Genomic DNA, 18,529 nt, shown 5'->3' with positions numbered 1-18,529 from the left:
GAACTCACAGAGATCCGCCTGCCTCTGCCTCCCGAGTGCTGGGATTAAAGGCATGCGCCACCACTGCCCGGCAGCATTTGCTTTTATAGGCAGACTCTGGCATTTGCATTAGCTTCAGAGTGATTGTCTCACAATTTGCATAAACTGGTTACCTTGTTTGCCTTATGTCTATAGCATATGGTCAGTTTTTTTTGGATCTAGTAACCATATATAAAGTTAAGTGAGTACAGTTGCTTTTCAACTGATATGAGTTATAATGTAATCAGTCCCACCTAAGTTGAAAATGTGTTTACCGCTACTACCTGGCTCCATCACACCACCACAGTCTTAAATAAAATATCAGCTATTTATTTTAGTCATCATGTGGCTATCCAGTCCTGCCACTGGCTGTCTTTGTAAGGGCATGTTCTATTGTATATCGCTAGCCTGGTGAAAGATGAACCTTCCCATTGTAAAGTTGAACCATTGCCATCAGGTAACATTTGATATATTTATGTATTTGTGTGCTGTGTATACACACACACATACATACATATAGCCATTGAGATTTGTCTTACAAAATATAGATCTTCTATGTACTTCTTATTTTGTGTTCATTTGATGTCTCTGTGTGAAATAACTAATAGTAAGGTCTCATTACTAGTGTGTTCTGTCTGTGCTTGAGGTTTGCTTCATAAAGGTGGTGGCTGTGCTGTTTGGAGCATACTGTAAGTTATGTTCTGATGATCAGCTGTGGGTTTTTGCATTACAAAATTCTCCTTGGTCATTCACTTCTTTTTTTACTTGAATTCTACATTATCTGATGTCATTATTTCACGTGTTTCATACTGCTTCCATTTGTCTGGCACATTTTTGTCTCCTTGCTAAATTTTCTGTATTGCTCTCTTTTTTAAAATGTGTTTTCTAAACAAGGTGCAGTCGTATAGTATAGCATTGCTTATGAACAAGATATATAAGTTGTGCTTTTCTCATTTGAATGGATGAGTTATGTGCTGCATCTACGGTCTTTCAGAAAGATGAGTTGCTAGGAGTAGGTATTGCAGCACTATCCTTTTTACTTACAGTTGTTGTGAGGTTTGGGTGTTTTCTAGTTAACACTGTTGGTAAGGCTTTCTTATTTTCTGAATTACTCTTGTAGAAAACGTTCATAATACAGTGCTAGCAATCTGTCCTTCAGGACCTGCACATCCCTGTGTTTGCTTTCTAAATTAAAAAAAATCTTATTGACTTAGATAATTATAAAGATTAAAGATAAATGACTTAAAACTGTATAAAGCTGTAGATTATGCTTTGAGGCAAGCTTCTTAGTTCATTTACCTTAGGAAAGAATCGCTCTACAGACGTGTGGGTGTTAGGTTTTAGGATTGCTTACACTGTTGGTGGCTAATTCTAAAGTCGTAGGTCTGCACTGGACTGTGAGAGCCAGTCTTACCCATCTTTTGCATTTAGGTAAATATTTTACTTAACTATTCTGGACAGTCTTTGTGAGGCTCTGTAGTCTCTACCCTCCCTTGGGAAGCACCCCATCTGTTATTTTATCGTACTGTGGTCTCAGGCCATTTAGAATGTTTTCTGTTTGAACTTGAATGTACTTCTCTTGCTTAGAGTGTCTGTAGCTTTAGTGATACAATGTTCAGCCTCTGCCATTACTTAAAGACAATAATAGACTTGCCCCATAGTGTTTGTTTTATTTTATTTGGGAACATGTAATAAAATACAAAACAGTTTTCATCTTTAACTTGTCTATAATATAAATCATTTTAGATTTTCTTAGTCACTTTTGAGAATTTTTTTATTCTTCTCGAGTCTCTCCAGATCATTTATGATATGTGATTGGCCCTGTATTTAAAATGAGGACCCCTAACCATGTATGGTTTCTCAGAAGGAGGACTCCTTAAGATTGTATAATTTTCCCTCTGGAATGTTACAGAATTGTGATGTCATTTCTTATTTACTACTTTAAAATGTAATCAACCAACTGTGTTTATTTTTAACTAAAATAACTATAATTATAGCTTCTGTTTAGTAGAATCTGTGGTAGGTCAGACACAATCTAGGGTTTTTTTTTTTTTTTAAAGAAAAAAAAAAGTCCTGACAGGAAAAAGTATAAATAATAATGAAAAAAGTCCATTACTTAAAAATAATACTATATGATAAGTAGCTGATGATCTAGATATTAATGTATGCTTTAGAGGTACTTTAAGTTATTATATACTAGTGATTTGTTTTTATTAAAGTGGTTTTCACCACTAATCTGTTATAATGTAAAGAATAATAGTTTAGAAAGTATTTCATTGTGGCTGGGATGATGGCTCAGTGTGTAAAATTCTTTCTGCACAAGCATGAAGACTTGGATTAGGATCCCTGACGACATCCACATAAAAAGCCAAGCACGGTTGTTCTCCCTTGTAATGCCAGCACTGGAGAGCAATGACAAGTGTTTCCAGGACTGGCTGGCCAGTCAGTCTAGCCAGAAGAGTGAGTTTATGGTTTAATCAGATGCCCTGCCTCAAAGAACAAGGTGGAGAAGCCTTTGCATAAGTGATGGAGGAAGGTCATTGGTTAATTAAATAAAGAAGCTGCTTGCCCTGATAGGTTAAAACATAGGTGGGAGGAGTAAACAGAACAGAATGCTGGGAGGAAGAGGAAGTGAGCTCAGACTCGACAGCTCTGCTCTCTGGAGTAGAGACGCCATGCTCCTGGCTCCTGGGCGGACGCGGGAATAGCTCTGCTCTCTGAGGCACATGCGATGAAGCTCCGACCCAGGATGGACGTAGGCTAGAATCTCCGACTCAGGATGGACATAGGCTAGAATCTTCCCGGTAAGCGCACCTAGGGGTGCTACACAGATGATTAGAAATGGGCTAAATTAATATGTGAGAATTAGCCTAGAAGAGGCTAGAGCTAAAGGGCCAAACAGTGATTTAAATGAATACAGTTTGTGTGTTGTTATTTCGGGGCATAAGCTAGCCAGGCAGCCGGGGTGTTGGCTACGCAGCCCCGCCGCTCTTATTACTACACATAAGGCTTCCAGTGTTGGAGTCTGACCTCCACAGGTGCCTGTATAGACAGTGCATGTTTGTGTGCTTGAATGTGCATGCACACACGCATTTTGTATTTCAGTAGTATGCTGTACTGCTTATTCAGTTCTTGAAGTTTATAAAGTCACCTGTAAGTTTAATTACATAAAAATTATAGGAGGTTAAATGTGAATCCACTTTCCGTAACTATAGTGTTCTAACACAAACTCTTACAAGAAAATAAAAAGACTTTGTTAGCTGACATAAGTGTAGAAAGCACAGGGTTTGTACTGTTGTTTCTTGGACATTTGGATTGACAACTATGAGCAGATAGAAGTTTCTTCTTTCTTTTTTTTCCTCTTTCTCCTTGTCCTATTTTCTACTGTTTTCTCTGTGAGGCAAGTATGATATGTCAAAATGAAAGCAGAACAATTGTCAGTTCAGGTTAGAAAAATCTAGAAAGTGGTTTGGATCCCTTTTAAAGCCTCTCACTGAATTCTAAGAGGGCATACAACCTCCAGCCGCTCTAAGTGGAAATTAATCCATCTTTTACTCTCAAAGAATCAACCAAGGAAATCAGCAATGGGAAACTCTGTTCTTGTTTGCAGATCATTTTTTGATCAGGTTTGGTTAAAATGGTTTTTCCCTTGGTATTTGTTGCATCAAGTTTGTCTCTGTTCGTTTTTCTTTTCCAGTTATCCTCTACTAGGTAATCTTTAAACAGTTGTGAGTCTTTGATGCCTTGCTCAAACTGTCCCATTTCCTCTTCCTTGCCATCAGTAATCCATCTTCATGAATTATTCATGTTTGGCTGTGGATCTTACTGTATCTCCTCACTCAGGCATTTTAAATCTGCTTTATCATCCTATGTAACTGCCCCTGCCCTGGGCTTTGTCATCTCTTAGAGAACTATTCTTTTCAAAGATGTGAATCTCTTCTTTTCTTTAGTTGTTTTTCCCTCACTGGAGACACTGAAGCTGGTAGCCTGGTGCTTCTCTTCCTTCTAATCTGCAACTTCCTTTTCATCCTGGTTAGGTTTTTTTCTCAGCGTGACACAAATTAGAGTCACTTGAGAAGAGAGACCTCTGAGAAAATGCCTCCACCAGATTGGTCTGTGGGCAATTTTCTTGATGAGTGATTGATGTGGGTGGGCTCAACTCATAGGGAGTGGGGCCACCTCTGGACAGGTGTCCTGAGTTTTATAAGAAAGCAGGCTGAGTAAGCCATGAAGAGTAAGCCAGTGAACAGATCCTTCATGGCCTCTGCACTAATTCCTTGTGTTCTTGCCCTGACTTCCCTGGATAATGGGCTCTACACTGTAAGCTAAAAAATCAGACAAAACAAACCCTTTGTTCCTCAAGCTGCTTTTGGTCATGGTGCTTGTCATAGCAATAGAAAATAATTATTAACTTCCAAAATGAAGGGTGCTCTTAATTATATTTTTGTTAAGGTCTTGTTTCATTTATACTCTTCACCTACAGTATATATTTAGGTTTTTGTTTCAGACATGTATTTTGCCTTCACAGCTCAGTTCAAATTCTCTCTTACATAGTCTTTCCTAATCCCCTAATTAAAAATTACCTTCACTTAAGTATTTTGTACTTCGCATTTTTGTTATATGACTTACTTTGACGGGACATACTTTAAATATCCAAGATCTGTAATAATCCAGAGAATATGTATTTTATTCAATAACCAATCTTTTGAAACAATATCTACTTTTCTCAAGTTTGTTACTTTGACTTAAAACCATTAGTATTGTTCTTAAACCCTTGTAATACTTACAAATTAATTTTATGTTAAAGTCTGTTATATTCTAGAATTTTATATTAGTTATTATGCTTTAGCATGGAGTAATTTTCTCCTGGGGAAAAATATCTTCAGTCAGTTTTAGAATCTAAACTGGTACTGTTTGAGTAACATGGACTGGAGAAGGGCTGTACTCTACAGCATTCCCCGTCTGTGGTGACAGTGCTACTATTTCATGTCTTACTAAGATAGTTGTTAATGTTGGTTTCTTTGCCTTCAGTTCTTTATGTAAGACACTGTTGTTTTTATTCATATCTGTGTAATTCATTTAATAATCATTCCTCAGCCTTGACTTTAGGGACTGTCTTACCGATTGACAAAGTCTATCCAAATTTTTAACCTCAGTGAGATAAATTTAGAGTCTGAGTTTTCAAATTCTGACCCTAACACACAACAGAATTCTGAACTCTTGGGATTTTTTTTATCATCATGATTTTGTAGAAAGAACTCTTTATTAGCTCAGCAATCAAGAAGGACTAACATCCATAAACATTTAATGAAAGAGGGGCTAGGATATAGAATGGTTGAGTATTTGCCTCGCATGCGTGAAACCCTGGGTTAGATTTCCCACCAGTGCCTAAAACCAGGTATAGTGGGGTGCTCGCCTATAATCCCAGGGCTTGGGGAGGTGGAGACAAGAGGATCAGAGGGTTATAGTCATCTTATATCAGTTACATGACTTCATAATAAGTTGGAGTTCAAGCTGGGCTATATAAAAAATGTCAATAAAGATAAACATTTAATGGAGCAAATGAGCATAGTATTGAGAGAGCAGGTGACAGTGAGAGGGATCAGTGGACAAGGGTGCTTGCCGCCAAACCCGAAGGCCAGAGTTGAACCCCTGGAGCCCACTTGGTGGATGGAGAGAGCCAAGCTCCACACTTGTTCTCACCCGCACACTTACTGCAGCATGCACACATACTCAAATGTAAAAAATGATTTAGAGACTAAAAATATAACTGGGATTATGAAATAAGATTGTGCCTGTTTATAAAGAACAAGGAGAAGCATGGCTGCATCTTCTTTAGATCTGCAGTGGTTCTCAGCCTTCCTAATGCTTCCCCTCTGACCATGAAATTGTTTCTTCATAACTGTGATTTTGCTATTGTTATGACTCCTAATGTAAATATCTGATACGCAGGGTATCTGATATGTGACTCCCAAAGGGGCTGAGATATGAGATAGCCACAGGTTGAGAACCGCTGCTTGAGAGCTATTGTTTCTGGCGTTTATGTGTAAACATTTAAGAAGCAGTAAGGTGACCCCTGGGGTTTTCTACACTGTTTTGTATTTGTTATAGACATCCAGTGTCAAATTCAGGTTTTACATAGATCAGTCATTAAACATACATTTATTGAAGTCTTAACTATGTCTAAATCACTCTCTTTGAGTTGCAGCCCCAGTAAGCACATTTTAATTGGGCAAGTAAGGCATGCTAATCATGCCATATAGAAGCATATGCCAGTTGATTTATATTTGAGGTAAAGATTTGAAGAATTTAATGAATTGATTTTTATTTTATGTGTATGACTGTATTGCTTGCGTTCATACGTGTACCATATATATTATTTCCTTAATTAGTTAATGTTAATAAAAGCTAATATTTCCTTCTTGGGTCTCTGAGGGAGCTGAAGACTAGATATAGTTTTCCTTGTTTACCAGACACAGAAAGCAAGTTATGATAGAAAGTAAATTAGGTACAATACTTCGGACTCACCAAGATAGGATATATATGGAGTATTTTCTCTGAATTTGTCAAATACAAATAGACTAGACATTATTGATGTACTTATTGCCTGTATATATTGTCTATAGTTATTGTACTTACTGTATATAGTTATTCTTATACATTAGTTATAGCCTTCTTTTTAATTTTAGACAAAAGGGGGAAATATAAGTGACATTTTATTAATGTTTTAATAAATAAAGCTCGCCTAGAGATCAGAAGGGCAAAGCTAAACCACTAGAGATCAGACAGTGGTGGCGCACACTTTTAATCCCAGGAATTTGGAGACAGAGGCAGATGGAACTCTGTGAGTTCAAGACCACCCTGGGCTACACAAGATCAATGCCGAAACAAATCCAGGTATTGGCTGTTCACACCTCTAATCCTAGTACTAGGGAGTCTTACACCTTTTAATCCCAGCATTAGAGGGAGTATAAAACCGGAGGAGATAGAGGCTCTGGCTGCTTAGTCTGTGGTGGCCCAGCCTTGGTTGAGGTCAGACTTCTCCAGTGGCTTGAGTACTTTGCTTTTCTGGGTTTCGGATTGAACCCCAATTTCTGGTAGTAGGTTTTTATTATTTGTGCTACAGCCATGTGCGTACCTGCCAAGGCCAGAAGAGGGCACTGGATGTTGGAACTGGAGTTAGAGATGATTATAAACCATCATGTGGGTGCCAGGAGCCAGACCCATTGTCTGCAAGAGCAGCAAATGCTCTTAACCACTGAACCAGCCTTTTAATTTCTTTCAAAATATTTTTAAAAATTATTCTAAAAGGTATTTTGTTTTTGTTTTGTTTTCAAGACAGGGTTTCTCTGTGTAGCTTTGGCTATCTTGGAACTTAATCTGTATACTATGCTGGCCTCTACTTCAGAGTCTGCTTGCCTCTGCCTCCCAAGTACTGGGATTAAAGGCCTGCGCCACTATGGCCCTGCTCTAAAGAATTTTTAAAAGGAGAAATTTGAGGGCCCCATCCTGTTAAACTTAATTAGCGTGTTTTCCTGTAGATATCACAAAAGCTGTGGCCATGCAAATCATATTCTCTACTGACCATTTAGCTCAGGGATGGAAGATTATGAGGTACTTTAGAGAGTGCAGGGTAATGTTCTATGCTAGTTAATTTTCTTTTAGAACTGTAACCTTGTAAACTGAAAGCCAAGTAGCATTTTGTAGAATCTGTGTGCTTTATAGGTCACGAGTGGCTTCTAAACTAGCTTCTGGTGTGGTGAGCACACATCCTGAACTTTTCCACTGAAGGCCAGGTGTTCTCTATGTTTATTAAAATCTTCACCATCAGTGTCTGCTTGTAGTATTCCCCAGTACCCCCAATAGAAGTGATGCCCCTCCATACTCCAGTTCTTGTTCAAGAGAAGTAATTCGTGCTGTTTCATGTGGACATAATGTAGCTGCTGGGAGTCTAAATACTTAGGCTTTGGATTCAGTATAATGCCTGTAGTCAATCATCCACTCAGTATAATGATTGTCAGTTCATTGAAATAATTGAATTATGGATTCATAATCTTTTTGTTTGGTTCTGATTTTTAGGTTAAAACTTCAACAACAAATTGTGAATACTGAAAAGGCAGAGAAAGAAAAACTTGAAAATTCTGAACTGAAACAGGTGTGATTGTAATACACATTTTGCTTTTATTTTGTTAGATGCTTCTTTTAAGTCTGTTTTATGTAGTTATTGCATTTACTCATATTCAGTACTTTGTAATCCAATCAGCATAATTGATAATATACTTTTAAAGCTGTTATATAAAGATAAGATGTTTCAATTTTTTTTGCTATAATTTAGTAGATTTGTTTTACTTTTGCCATTGTCTTAATATATGTTATGGCCTATGATAAATTTTTTATTGTTAAAATGACAATTTTTGACATTCTGAATTTTAAAATTAATTAGAAATATCCAGGTTTTAAGTTACACATGTAAATTTATTTTCTGTGATGGGTTAATGAGTGGTTTTTTTTTTCTTGTTATATCTGTATAAAATATAAGAGTTGTATTTATGGGAAAAAATTAAATTTTTTATTTTTAAGATTTATTTATTTGTTTGTTTGTTTGTTTGTTTATTTATTTATTTATTTATTTATTATGTACACAGTGTTCTGCCTCATGTATGCCTGCAGGCCTAAAGAGGGCCTCATTATGAGCCACCATGTGGTTGCTGGGAGTTGAACTCAGGACCTCTAGAAGAACAGCCAGTGCTTTTGACCACTGAGCCATCTCTCCAGCCCCCTTGTTTTTGGTTTTGGTTTTTGGGTTTTTTTGTTTTTTGTTTTTTTTTTTTTTTTGAGACAGGGTTTTTCTGTAGCTTTGGAGCCTGTCCTGCCGGCCTTGAACTCAAGATCCACCTGCCTCTGCCTCCCGAGTGGTGCTGGGATTAAAGGCATGCGCCACCACCACCTGTTTTTGAAATTAATATTTTAAGTTAAAGAAAGTATTTCTATAATGTTGGATAAAATGCATAATATTATTTGTTTCTGAATTCTGTTTTTTTTCTTTCTGCTTGAAGTATTTCTTTTCTCTTAGAATTTTTGCACTTCAGCAGATACTGTCTTGCTTGTCCAATTCTGGGGCCCTAATTGGGAGAGAACAGTGCTTACATGTCACCTGGAATTGCTTGCATGTGCAGTTAGGGAACCTTAATCAGTAGGGTACAATATTTCTTTCTTTGAGAGATGTGGCTATAATACTTAGATCTAGAGTTAAGTTTCTTGAAGGTTGCTCAGTTAAAAAGTTGTAATACAGAGTTAATGCTATCTACCTCAGTTTTAAAAAAAGGAGTAAGTTCTATATGAAGAAATTTATTCTAAAATAGAAATCTGAGGCATACCATATTACTATTTTCTAGTAATTGCTCCATGGATATGTATAGTCCTATCTTTTGTTACTTTTATACAATCAGCCATATAATGGTTCCCCCACCCCACTTAACTAATTTATTCTACTAAGAATCTTGCTTCTTGTTGGGCATGGTGGTACTTGCCTGTGATGCTAGCACTGGGGAGGCTGAAGCAGGATGATCATGAGTTTGAGGATTGCCTGGACTGGTGTGACAAGACCCTGTTTATAGTAACTTTTGAATCATGGTGGTGTTTTTGTTTTGGTGATGGTAGGGACCAAATTCAGGCTTCTATGCATCCGTGCTGATGGTGGGTTCTTTTGATTTCTGTCACGTCATTCAGTAAACTCTGAAAGGTCCTCCAGAGAATGGCTAAAGAGAAGTTGAAGTGAAAGAGAAATGAAAACATATATTAGCTGATAAAATAAAAATGGCTAATGAAGAATGTGATATATAATTGTCCCCAGTGAGGTCTATTTAATCACAACTTATAACCGTTTAAGTCTTTCTAGTCATTCAGTCTAGAACTCCAGCATACCATGAGGAAAGCGTGCTTCCATGTGAGGGGAGATGGGGATGAAGTTCCATACATGTGCTGATAAGCGGCTCTAGAGCAGATCTCTCAACCTTCCTAATGCCGCAACCCTTCAGTACAATATATGGCATTGAGTCTGTGGATATAGTGAGAAATGACACAGGACATCTCCGTGGGCCTTGCCACCTGGGAGAGCCATTTCTGAGGGGAGGTATTCTGCTTTTCACATGCCTTAATGAATGTCTTAGTGTCTTTATTTTTCTCTCTCTCTCTCTTTTTTTTCTTTTAAGCAAATCAGTCATTTGCAGATCCAGGTGACCTCCCTGACACAGTCAGAGAATGACTTGCTGAATTCAAACCAAATGCTGAAGGACATGGTGGAGAGATTAAAACAAGAATGCCGAAATTTAAGAAGCCAAGCTGAAAAAGCGCAACTAGAAGTTGAAAAGTACAGTTTGCTCTTTATTATCTACAAACTATTTTTCTTTCTACTATATAAAGTATATTTTATTGCTGATTAAAACAGAGTGTATTTGTAGGTTGTGTACTTTATCTTTCTTTTAAAATGAACTTTTACTCCTAAATTGCTTTTAAAAGTTTTAGGCATGGATAAAAATCCTTTAAAGGACTTTAAAATTCTGAGCACAGTGTTCCCGAAAACTCTTAAAGAAAAACCTTTATTCATTGAGCAGACCAGAACATGGTTCCCAAATCTGTTCCAAATGCCAGAGAACAGAATGATTTGGTTGTAGGATTGTGACACTCTCTCTCTCTCTCTCTCTCTCTCTCTCTCTCTCTCTCTCTCTCTCTCTCTCTCTCTCCTTTTGAATTTCCCTTTTCATCTTGGAATTGTCTAGTTGTAGACAGTAAACTGGTAAGGAAAATGCTGGGCATGCTCAGGATTTGTACTTCTGAGAAGACGCTGGCATGTGGTACAATGGGACTTGGGGGTAGCTCAGTACAGTTGACTGGCTGTTATACAGAGGCCCTGGATTTGATCCCTAGCAGCACAAAAATAAATTTTAAAAACAAAAACAAATAAATTTAGAATACTGTTTTATAGTTGCTTTGTTTTTTATAGCATGTTATTTTTATTTATCTGTAGGACAGTTTTCTCCAAATTTGTTCTTAAATCAGTTTTACCACATAAAACTTTTCAGTTTTTCTGTTTTTCATATTTTAAGGATTATCTATGTTTTATAGAGGGAGTTTTATGTATGGGGAAGGCAGTTAGAAAGATTCATCTCTATAATGTGTTGTGACATTCCAGAGGCTCTAACTTTTCTGTTTTGCCAAAGAAGAAATGTGTATCTTTTGATCCTCGGATATTTGATTAAAATGAGTATAAGAATTCTAATGGCACACAGTGTAGCTACGGATTAGGTAACTCACTTTGATTTCACACTGGTATCCATTGCATTGCTCCAAGTAGCTCGGGAGAGGGCTCAGCAGTAAAGTGCTTCTTTCGCATGTGCAGGACTCTGAATTGTGTTCTCAGTGCCCAGGCTCAGACATAACACAATACTGGATTTCTAGATCAGTAGAGTTTAACTTTTGTTTCAGCCAATATACTTAAAATCTGTATGAGTAATTAGACAAGCAATCTAACATTTTTTATTTTCATTTTTAATGGCCATATAGTATTGATGATAAAATTCATATTATTGATAAGTATACAGGGTAACTTTTAAATTATATTTTTACTAGGATACAACTTAAAATATCATTTATACAAAATTTACACAGAAAAATATTTTTCATTAATACTTAATATTCAGCTTGGGTTTTTTTTGTTTGTTTTGTTTTGTTTTTGTGATAAGGTCTCTCTATATAGCCCTGGCTATTCTGGAATTTGCTATGTAGATCAGGCTGGCCTTGCTCTCACAGAGATCAAATTGCCTATGCTTCTGGAATGCTGGTGTTAAAGGTGTTCCCTACCACACCTGGCATCAGACTTGAATTTTAATTGCCTTTAGTAGGTACAGTTCATAGCTTGGTGTTTATAATCATTGTTCAGGTTTTAAGTGCTTATCCTGACAGTAAGTAAGATGTTTCTTAATGCAACTTAGTTGCTCTAAATTCAGTTTCCTTGTTTATTTAGAAGATGACAGAAGTACCTTACTCTAGGGGTTTAGTGTAAACATAGTGTCTATAGTACTTTAAATACAGTGTCATATTCATAAAACTTGTTCTTTACTGACAGTGTGAGGAAATATGTAGCCATATACGAGTCACTTTGGCTGGAAAAGATGGGATGTGGTCAGGCAGGCAGGGAGTTTGAGAACACTTGTGATAGTGTCTATTTGATGGAAGAACTGCTGTCAAATTCCTTGGTCTGTGCCCATGTTCTCTGACAGGACACTGGAGGAAAAACAGATACAGTGGTTGGAAGAGAAGCATAAGCTTCATGAGCGAATCACGGACCGAGAAGAAAAGTATAATCAGGCTAAAGAGAAACTACAGAGAGCTGCAACTGCTCAGAAAAAGGCAAGTGGCTTGAAGAGAACGGTTTCTGTAGAGTCAGGCATCATTGTCCAAGAATAACTGAGGGTGAGATTTTGAGGTGGATTTGACTTGATACCTAAACATCACATTTTTTTTTATTAATCTCGCAGAGACAATTGAGAAAATTAACGGGTATATTTCTAAAATGTTTAGAGCTAATATTTATTTTCTTAAAGATGCTTTTTTCAGTACCAATCCATGCAAATGTGTCTGACTCATTCTTCACTTAAGTTGTAGTATGACTAGACCTGTTTTAACTATACTTAACATCTATCACATTGCTTTTGTGGTTAAAGTCTTTTTTCTTGAGCTGGGTTAAGAATGGTAAGAATTTCCCAAGACTATCCAGTAAGTTCTAGGTCACACAGGGCTTTATGGTGAGACTTTGTCTAAAACAACATGACAAAAGAGAACGCTTGTTTCCAACTCAGCAAATAGAGAAACAAATGTCTCCCTGCCCCAGCAGTGGGATCCTGGACTTACCCTGACTTCTGAAGCTACTCTGACAATTGCTACCTTGATGCGTTCTAAATTGTCCTTTGTAGGCATATGTTTTTCTAGTCCAAAAGCTTCACATTCTTGGAAACAATGCAGTAGTACTTCATGTACATGAAGTAGCCAGATGATTCATGTAGTCAATACTTACAGCTTCTTTCTGCTTCAGCAAGGACTGTCGTAGGTCCCCCTTCCCCCTCCGTCAGCAGCAGTGACTCAGTGTGCCAGTGATTCAGCTGTTCTTTTCAGCAGCCTGGGTGTGGGGAGAGACAGGGCTGTGTGTCTACGTTTGAAAAGTCTCCATTTGTGAGTTAGGGCCCTTTGTAGTGTCATTGGTTGTGAAGGACAAAGACAATGTGAATGAAAGAAATATGCACAGTTATACCGGTATCTTAATATCCATATAACTTTGGGTGGGTTAAATGTTCATTAATTGCATAATATAAATAGCTTAAGTCCTTCTCATGATTCTAAAAGTAATATAGGATTGAGATCAGAAGACAATGTTTCTTATAGAAGAAACCCAGTATTTTTATCCACATGGAAGCATGTTTTTTCTTATTTGTCAGTTTTATTCCTTTCTGTCCATATGTAAATTCTGAAAGGCTATTAGTGTTAATGACATTTCAGTGATTTTTCTTTTTAACGACTCCAGATGATCTTAGCAATTCTACTGTACTTCTTGTACTGTTTGGAGTTTAGAAACATTCAGAAATCTCTAGAAAGTATTGTGAGCTATTTATCTTTTGCAGATAAACTTTTTTGTTGCAGTATTCCTAATTATCAAGGTTAATTTGGGCTAACTTGTTTTGGAGTAAAAGTGACATCCGGTGGTGACAGGGATTATCAACTGATTGTAGGTGTACCAGAAAGAGGACAGGATACTTAAAACCCTACAAAATAGTATTTTTCTGCTATTGTAATAATGCTAACATATTTCTTCTCAAATACTTAACCAACTGATGGGTGAGAACATAGTGGCATTTTATTTTTAAATTATTTATGTATTTGTGGGGTTAGATGGAGGTGGCAGACTCCCCTATTATGCATAGAGGATCTCCATCATTCTCTGCTTATTTCTTTAGACAGGGTGCCTCTGAACCTAGAGCTCAGCTGTGTTTTTGAGGCTAGACTGAAAGCCATCAAACTCCCATCATTTTTCCTTTCTCAGCTTCCCTTAGCACTGAGGTTACAGGTCTGCATAAGAAGCCTGGCTTGTTAGGTAGGTGTTGAGATACAAACTCCAAGTCACTTCCTCTTCAACATTGTACCATCTCTCTCCAGCTTCTCATTTCACCTTTTCTTTGTTGAATTTGAGGCAGAGTATTGTTATGTAACACTGGCTGGCCTGGAACTTGCTACATAGACCAGCCGGACCTTGAGCTCACTACCTCAAGATCTGGCTACCTCTGCTTCCCAAGTGCTGGGATTAAAAGCATGGGACACCACACACGGCTTTTATTTCACTTTTAAATATGTGATATGTAAATTATGATTTGAGTCTTAGCAAATTGTTCAATTCAATCTAGTGACCTAGAGCTATTATCTATTATACCATGTGGAACACTTCCCTAGGAATTTAATTTTATCAGTTGAAGTTGAAGAAGTGCGTGTGTGCGTGTGTGTGTGCGTATGTGTGTGAGAGAGAGTACTATGTATTTAAGAATATGTCATTTTAGGGGTTTAAGTGACCTTAGCCCTCAGATAGCTTTTACAAATTGGAGAACTGACGTTGTAGATAACCAGGATAATTTGGCCTGTTAGAACCCAGTTTTTTCAAGTTATAGTGGTATGTACCTAGCCTCCCAAGTGCTGGGATTATGAGGCAAGAATAATGTGTCCAACCTGGACTACTTAGGGAGATTTTGTTTCAGAACACCAAGGTAGGGAGATCCTGACTTGGATCTCTGGTATACAGCCCATACCTTTCTACTCGTATTCTTTTGTTCTTTCCATTGCTCTACGACTCTTTAGTTCCCATTTCCTTTGAGTCTAGATATCTTTTAAGTTTTTCTCCTTAGAGCCATGGTTCACATGGGTTATTTCCTATGTCAGAACAATTAGTGTAAGTTAACTCTTACCATTTCCTGGCTTTAGTTAAGCATCCTAGCCAGTCACGGTAATGTAGACCCTTAAATCACAGTACCCTGGAGACAGAGACAGAAGTAGGAAGATCTTTGTGAATTTGAGGCCAGCCTGGTCTACATAGGGCATTCCAAGCTAGCAGAGTTCACAATGAGACTGTCTCAAAGCAAAACAAAGATCTTCTACCACAATTTTCTATCATTACAATCACATAATTTATAGTGGAGCAAAAAAACTTTAAGGACTTCATTTAAATGTCAAAAAAGTCTTAACTTTATTATGCAGTAAGACTTAAACCACAAACTAGTAATCTAGAATAGAAATTATAATTTTTTGTAATGTATTACCCATGAAAAACTCTTAAACTCAAGACTAGCAACTTTGTTTTCCCTTTGGGCTAGATAAGCATGCCATCTGGGTATGTTTATTCAGAATGCTAAACTTCTAAGCACAAGACTTAATATCATTTTTAGTAAGTGTATTTAGGTAGAGCCTTTGGTGGAAATGCAATGTTGATATGGTCATCAGTTTTTAATTTGTTTTTGAAAAGCATGGCCGAGGACCTTGCATGTTGTTCTTTGGTTGAAGATTTCTCTCTGTATCTCTGCTGGCTGTCTCCTCTGGTTGAGTGTGCTATGAGCACACTGAGTTATCTGTCCTTTTGAGGAACTTAAAATAACAGTTTGCAATTTTTTTTTTATTTTAAAATGAGTCTCTCTGAAATAATCTTGTAGTTCTGAAACTTACAGATCCATCTGCTTCCCATGTGCTGGTATTTACAGGTGTGTACCGACAGGCCCAGCCTGAAGAAGTTCTTGGTCAAATACTATTGTGAATGTTTTCCCATAGAGTGATGAGCCATAGCCTTTAAGTTTCCAAGTATTTTATGAAACATGTTATGTGGTCTAGCATGGTGCTGAGAGAGAAGCCATCATCACTCCTTAAACTTGACAACTGTGTAATCTCTTTTGAAGAAAGAAGTCAGTGTTTAAGAGATAGCTGGATAATACTATTGAACACTCCCAGGTCGTGTACATAGACACTAATTTGAGAACCCCTGTACCTGTACCAAGACCTTCCATCTTTCAATAAATAAATAAGTAAACTAGAAGAGCCCACCAGACTCCAGTGGGCAGTTCGAAACCCATGGTCACAGAGATAGCCCTACTTAAACCATTATGTCACAAAACAAAAAGATGTGAATGTGGGAAGGGAACTGTAGGGAGGAGGGAAAGCTGATAGGGATAGGAGGGAGATAAGAGAAGATAAAAGAGTATTCAGAATCCATTATATACATATGAAATGGTCAAAGAGCAAATTTATTAAAAGCTACAAAAAAAAAAAAACCTGAAGGCAAGAAACTTTTCATGAGGTGAGAAACCTAGATAGAAGTTCAGGGTATAAGAATGAAGGTAGAGAGTAACTAACTCCCAGAAATCTTCTTGAGGAGAAATGACAGGATACTGTCACGTGCAGTTTGCATGTAGACCTGGCTAGTCAGGTGGCTGGGGTAGGAGGATGGCTGAGCTTAGGAGTTTAGAGTAAGCCTAGGCATGGTGAGACCCTGTCTCAAAAACACCCCACAATATGCTGGTAAAGAAATGGGTGAAAGGGGTCATTTTAGCTGTCAGAACGTAAGTGGAACTGGGTGTGGAATGACGAACATGAAGTGCAAGGAGATTTGAGCAAACACAGATCGGCAGTGGTGGCTGCACGTCCATGTAGACATGGCCTAGCCTCAAGCAGAGACACTGACTAGAGATAAAAGGAAGCCGCAAGACAAGGGCGGCAGCTGTGTTTCAAAGTGAAATGAGATTTTGAATGGGTAAGGAGAAAGCCTAAACTGGAGCGAGTTGCGAGGAGGAGCTGGTGCTGTGGACATGCCCATGGGTATGCCCATGCTGTGGGATCCAAGAAAAGAGTGATGTCTCTGTGACTACATGCTTGACCATAACCCCAGTGCTGTTGGCCTCAGAAACAGGAGGCTTGCTGGGGCTCACTGGGACTCAAAAACAAACCTGTGACCTCCGGGTTCAGCGAGAAACACTAAAGTCAGTATGGCAGAGAGTTGACAGCAGGGTACCTGACATCCACCTGTGGCTTCCGTACATGTGCAACACACACAGACACACAGCCCATATTTTAAAGGGGGCAAATGGTCCTTGGATGTGGTTAATTCGCTAATCAAGGGGGAATCCCAATTCTTGTTTTTGAGGTTTTAGCAGGGGAGTACCGCTATCTATGTTGTGTTTGTCTTCCCCCCATTTTGTTTTAAAACAGGATCTCAAGTAGTGCAAGGAAGCTTTGAATTTTCTATGTATTCCAGGCTAGCTTGATTCTCCTGCCTTAGCTTTCTGAGTGCAACTACACCTAGCTCTATATACCCTATAAGAGTTCTCTTACTCCTAACTGGGTGGTGGTGGTGGTGGTGCACTCCTTTAATCCCAGCACTCGGGAGGCAGAGGCAGGAGGATCTCTGTGAGTTCCAGTCCAGCCGGCTGGATGATAGAATGAGTTCTAGGACAGGCTCCAAAGCTACACAGAAACCCTGTCTTAAAAAACCAAAAAAGAAAAAAAGAAATAAAGAAAAAAAAGAGTTCTATTACTTCTTTGTACTGTAAGGCATTGGTCTTATGCTGTGTTTCTCTTGGAATGCTAATGCAAACATGCCTACTCTAATCACCTTTTAACTTGATTGCAGCTGGTAAGACCCTTTTCCCAAATCACATCACTCTCGCGTGCTTTCCAGTACCAACAACCAATCCACAGTCCTCTGGACACCAACTGGTCTTGCTTGAGCAATTCAGTTTTGAAACTACCTGGAATGATAGTTAAATCTATCAAGTTAAGGGATTTAGTCCCCTAAGAATGCACCCCTCCAACTCTAACCACAAGTATAAGGTACCCAACTAGTCATATATTAGGAGTTTGTTTTTTGGTTTTTTTTTTTTTTTTTTTTTTTGATGTTTAAAGTTTTGCTTGGATTCAGGAGAGCACTTTACTGATGTATGCCAACTTATTATAAAAGACACCATTCGGGAACAACCAGATGGAACAGATACATAGATAACTGTGTAGGGTGTAGAGGACCATGCTGTTTGGACATGAGTTATCTTGTCCCCCGGCACAGAAGCTCTTCAGAGGTCTAATTTGTTTGTTGAAAAGATTTGGCAGAACTCAGTGTACCTACCTTCTCCTCCCTGTAGGTTAGAAGAGCGGACTTTAAACTGTCATCATGTGCCCACTTGCTCTCTCTAGTAGCCTCCTATATCCTGAGGGTTGTCCTGGGTCCCCAATGTAAGTCACTTTATTACCACCAATAGGAGAGACTGAGAGTCTTTCTGCTGATTATAAAGGGCACCCCTATTACTTAAAAGATTCCTAGGTTTGGGGCAACTCTGTGCCAGTAACGGGGAACAAAAAAAAAACAACAATTTTTCTTAAGATGTTATATCTATGTCCTGAGGTTCTAGGTGGGCCTGCGTTTTGGTGAGGTTTATTCCAT

The 18,529-nt window shown here is 38.1% G+C and overlaps 1 protein-coding gene across 1 annotated transcript in view; it reads left to right on the top strand.

The window, feature by feature from the left end:
* Positions 1-18,529, top strand: part of Cep83 (centrosomal protein 83) — a 107,638-nt gene that overhangs the window by 75,883 nt on the left and 13,226 nt on the right. Inside the window, exons 11-13 of the mRNA XM_005358145.3 lie at positions 8,098-8,173; positions 10,230-10,387; positions 12,297-12,426. Of these exons, the coding sequence (XP_005358202.1) occupies positions 8,098-8,173; positions 10,230-10,387; positions 12,297-12,426 (364 nt within the window). The remainder of the gene's footprint in view (positions 1-8,097; positions 8,174-10,229; positions 10,388-12,296; positions 12,427-18,529) is intronic.

Source organism: Microtus ochrogaster, chromosome 24 (assembly GCF_000317375.1).
Source record: "Microtus ochrogaster isolate Prairie Vole_2 chromosome 24, MicOch1.0, whole genome shotgun sequence".
NCBI classification, from domain to species: Eukaryota; Metazoa; Chordata; class Mammalia; order Rodentia; family Cricetidae; genus Microtus; species Microtus ochrogaster.
This window is presented reverse-complemented; position numbering and strand designations above follow the sequence as displayed.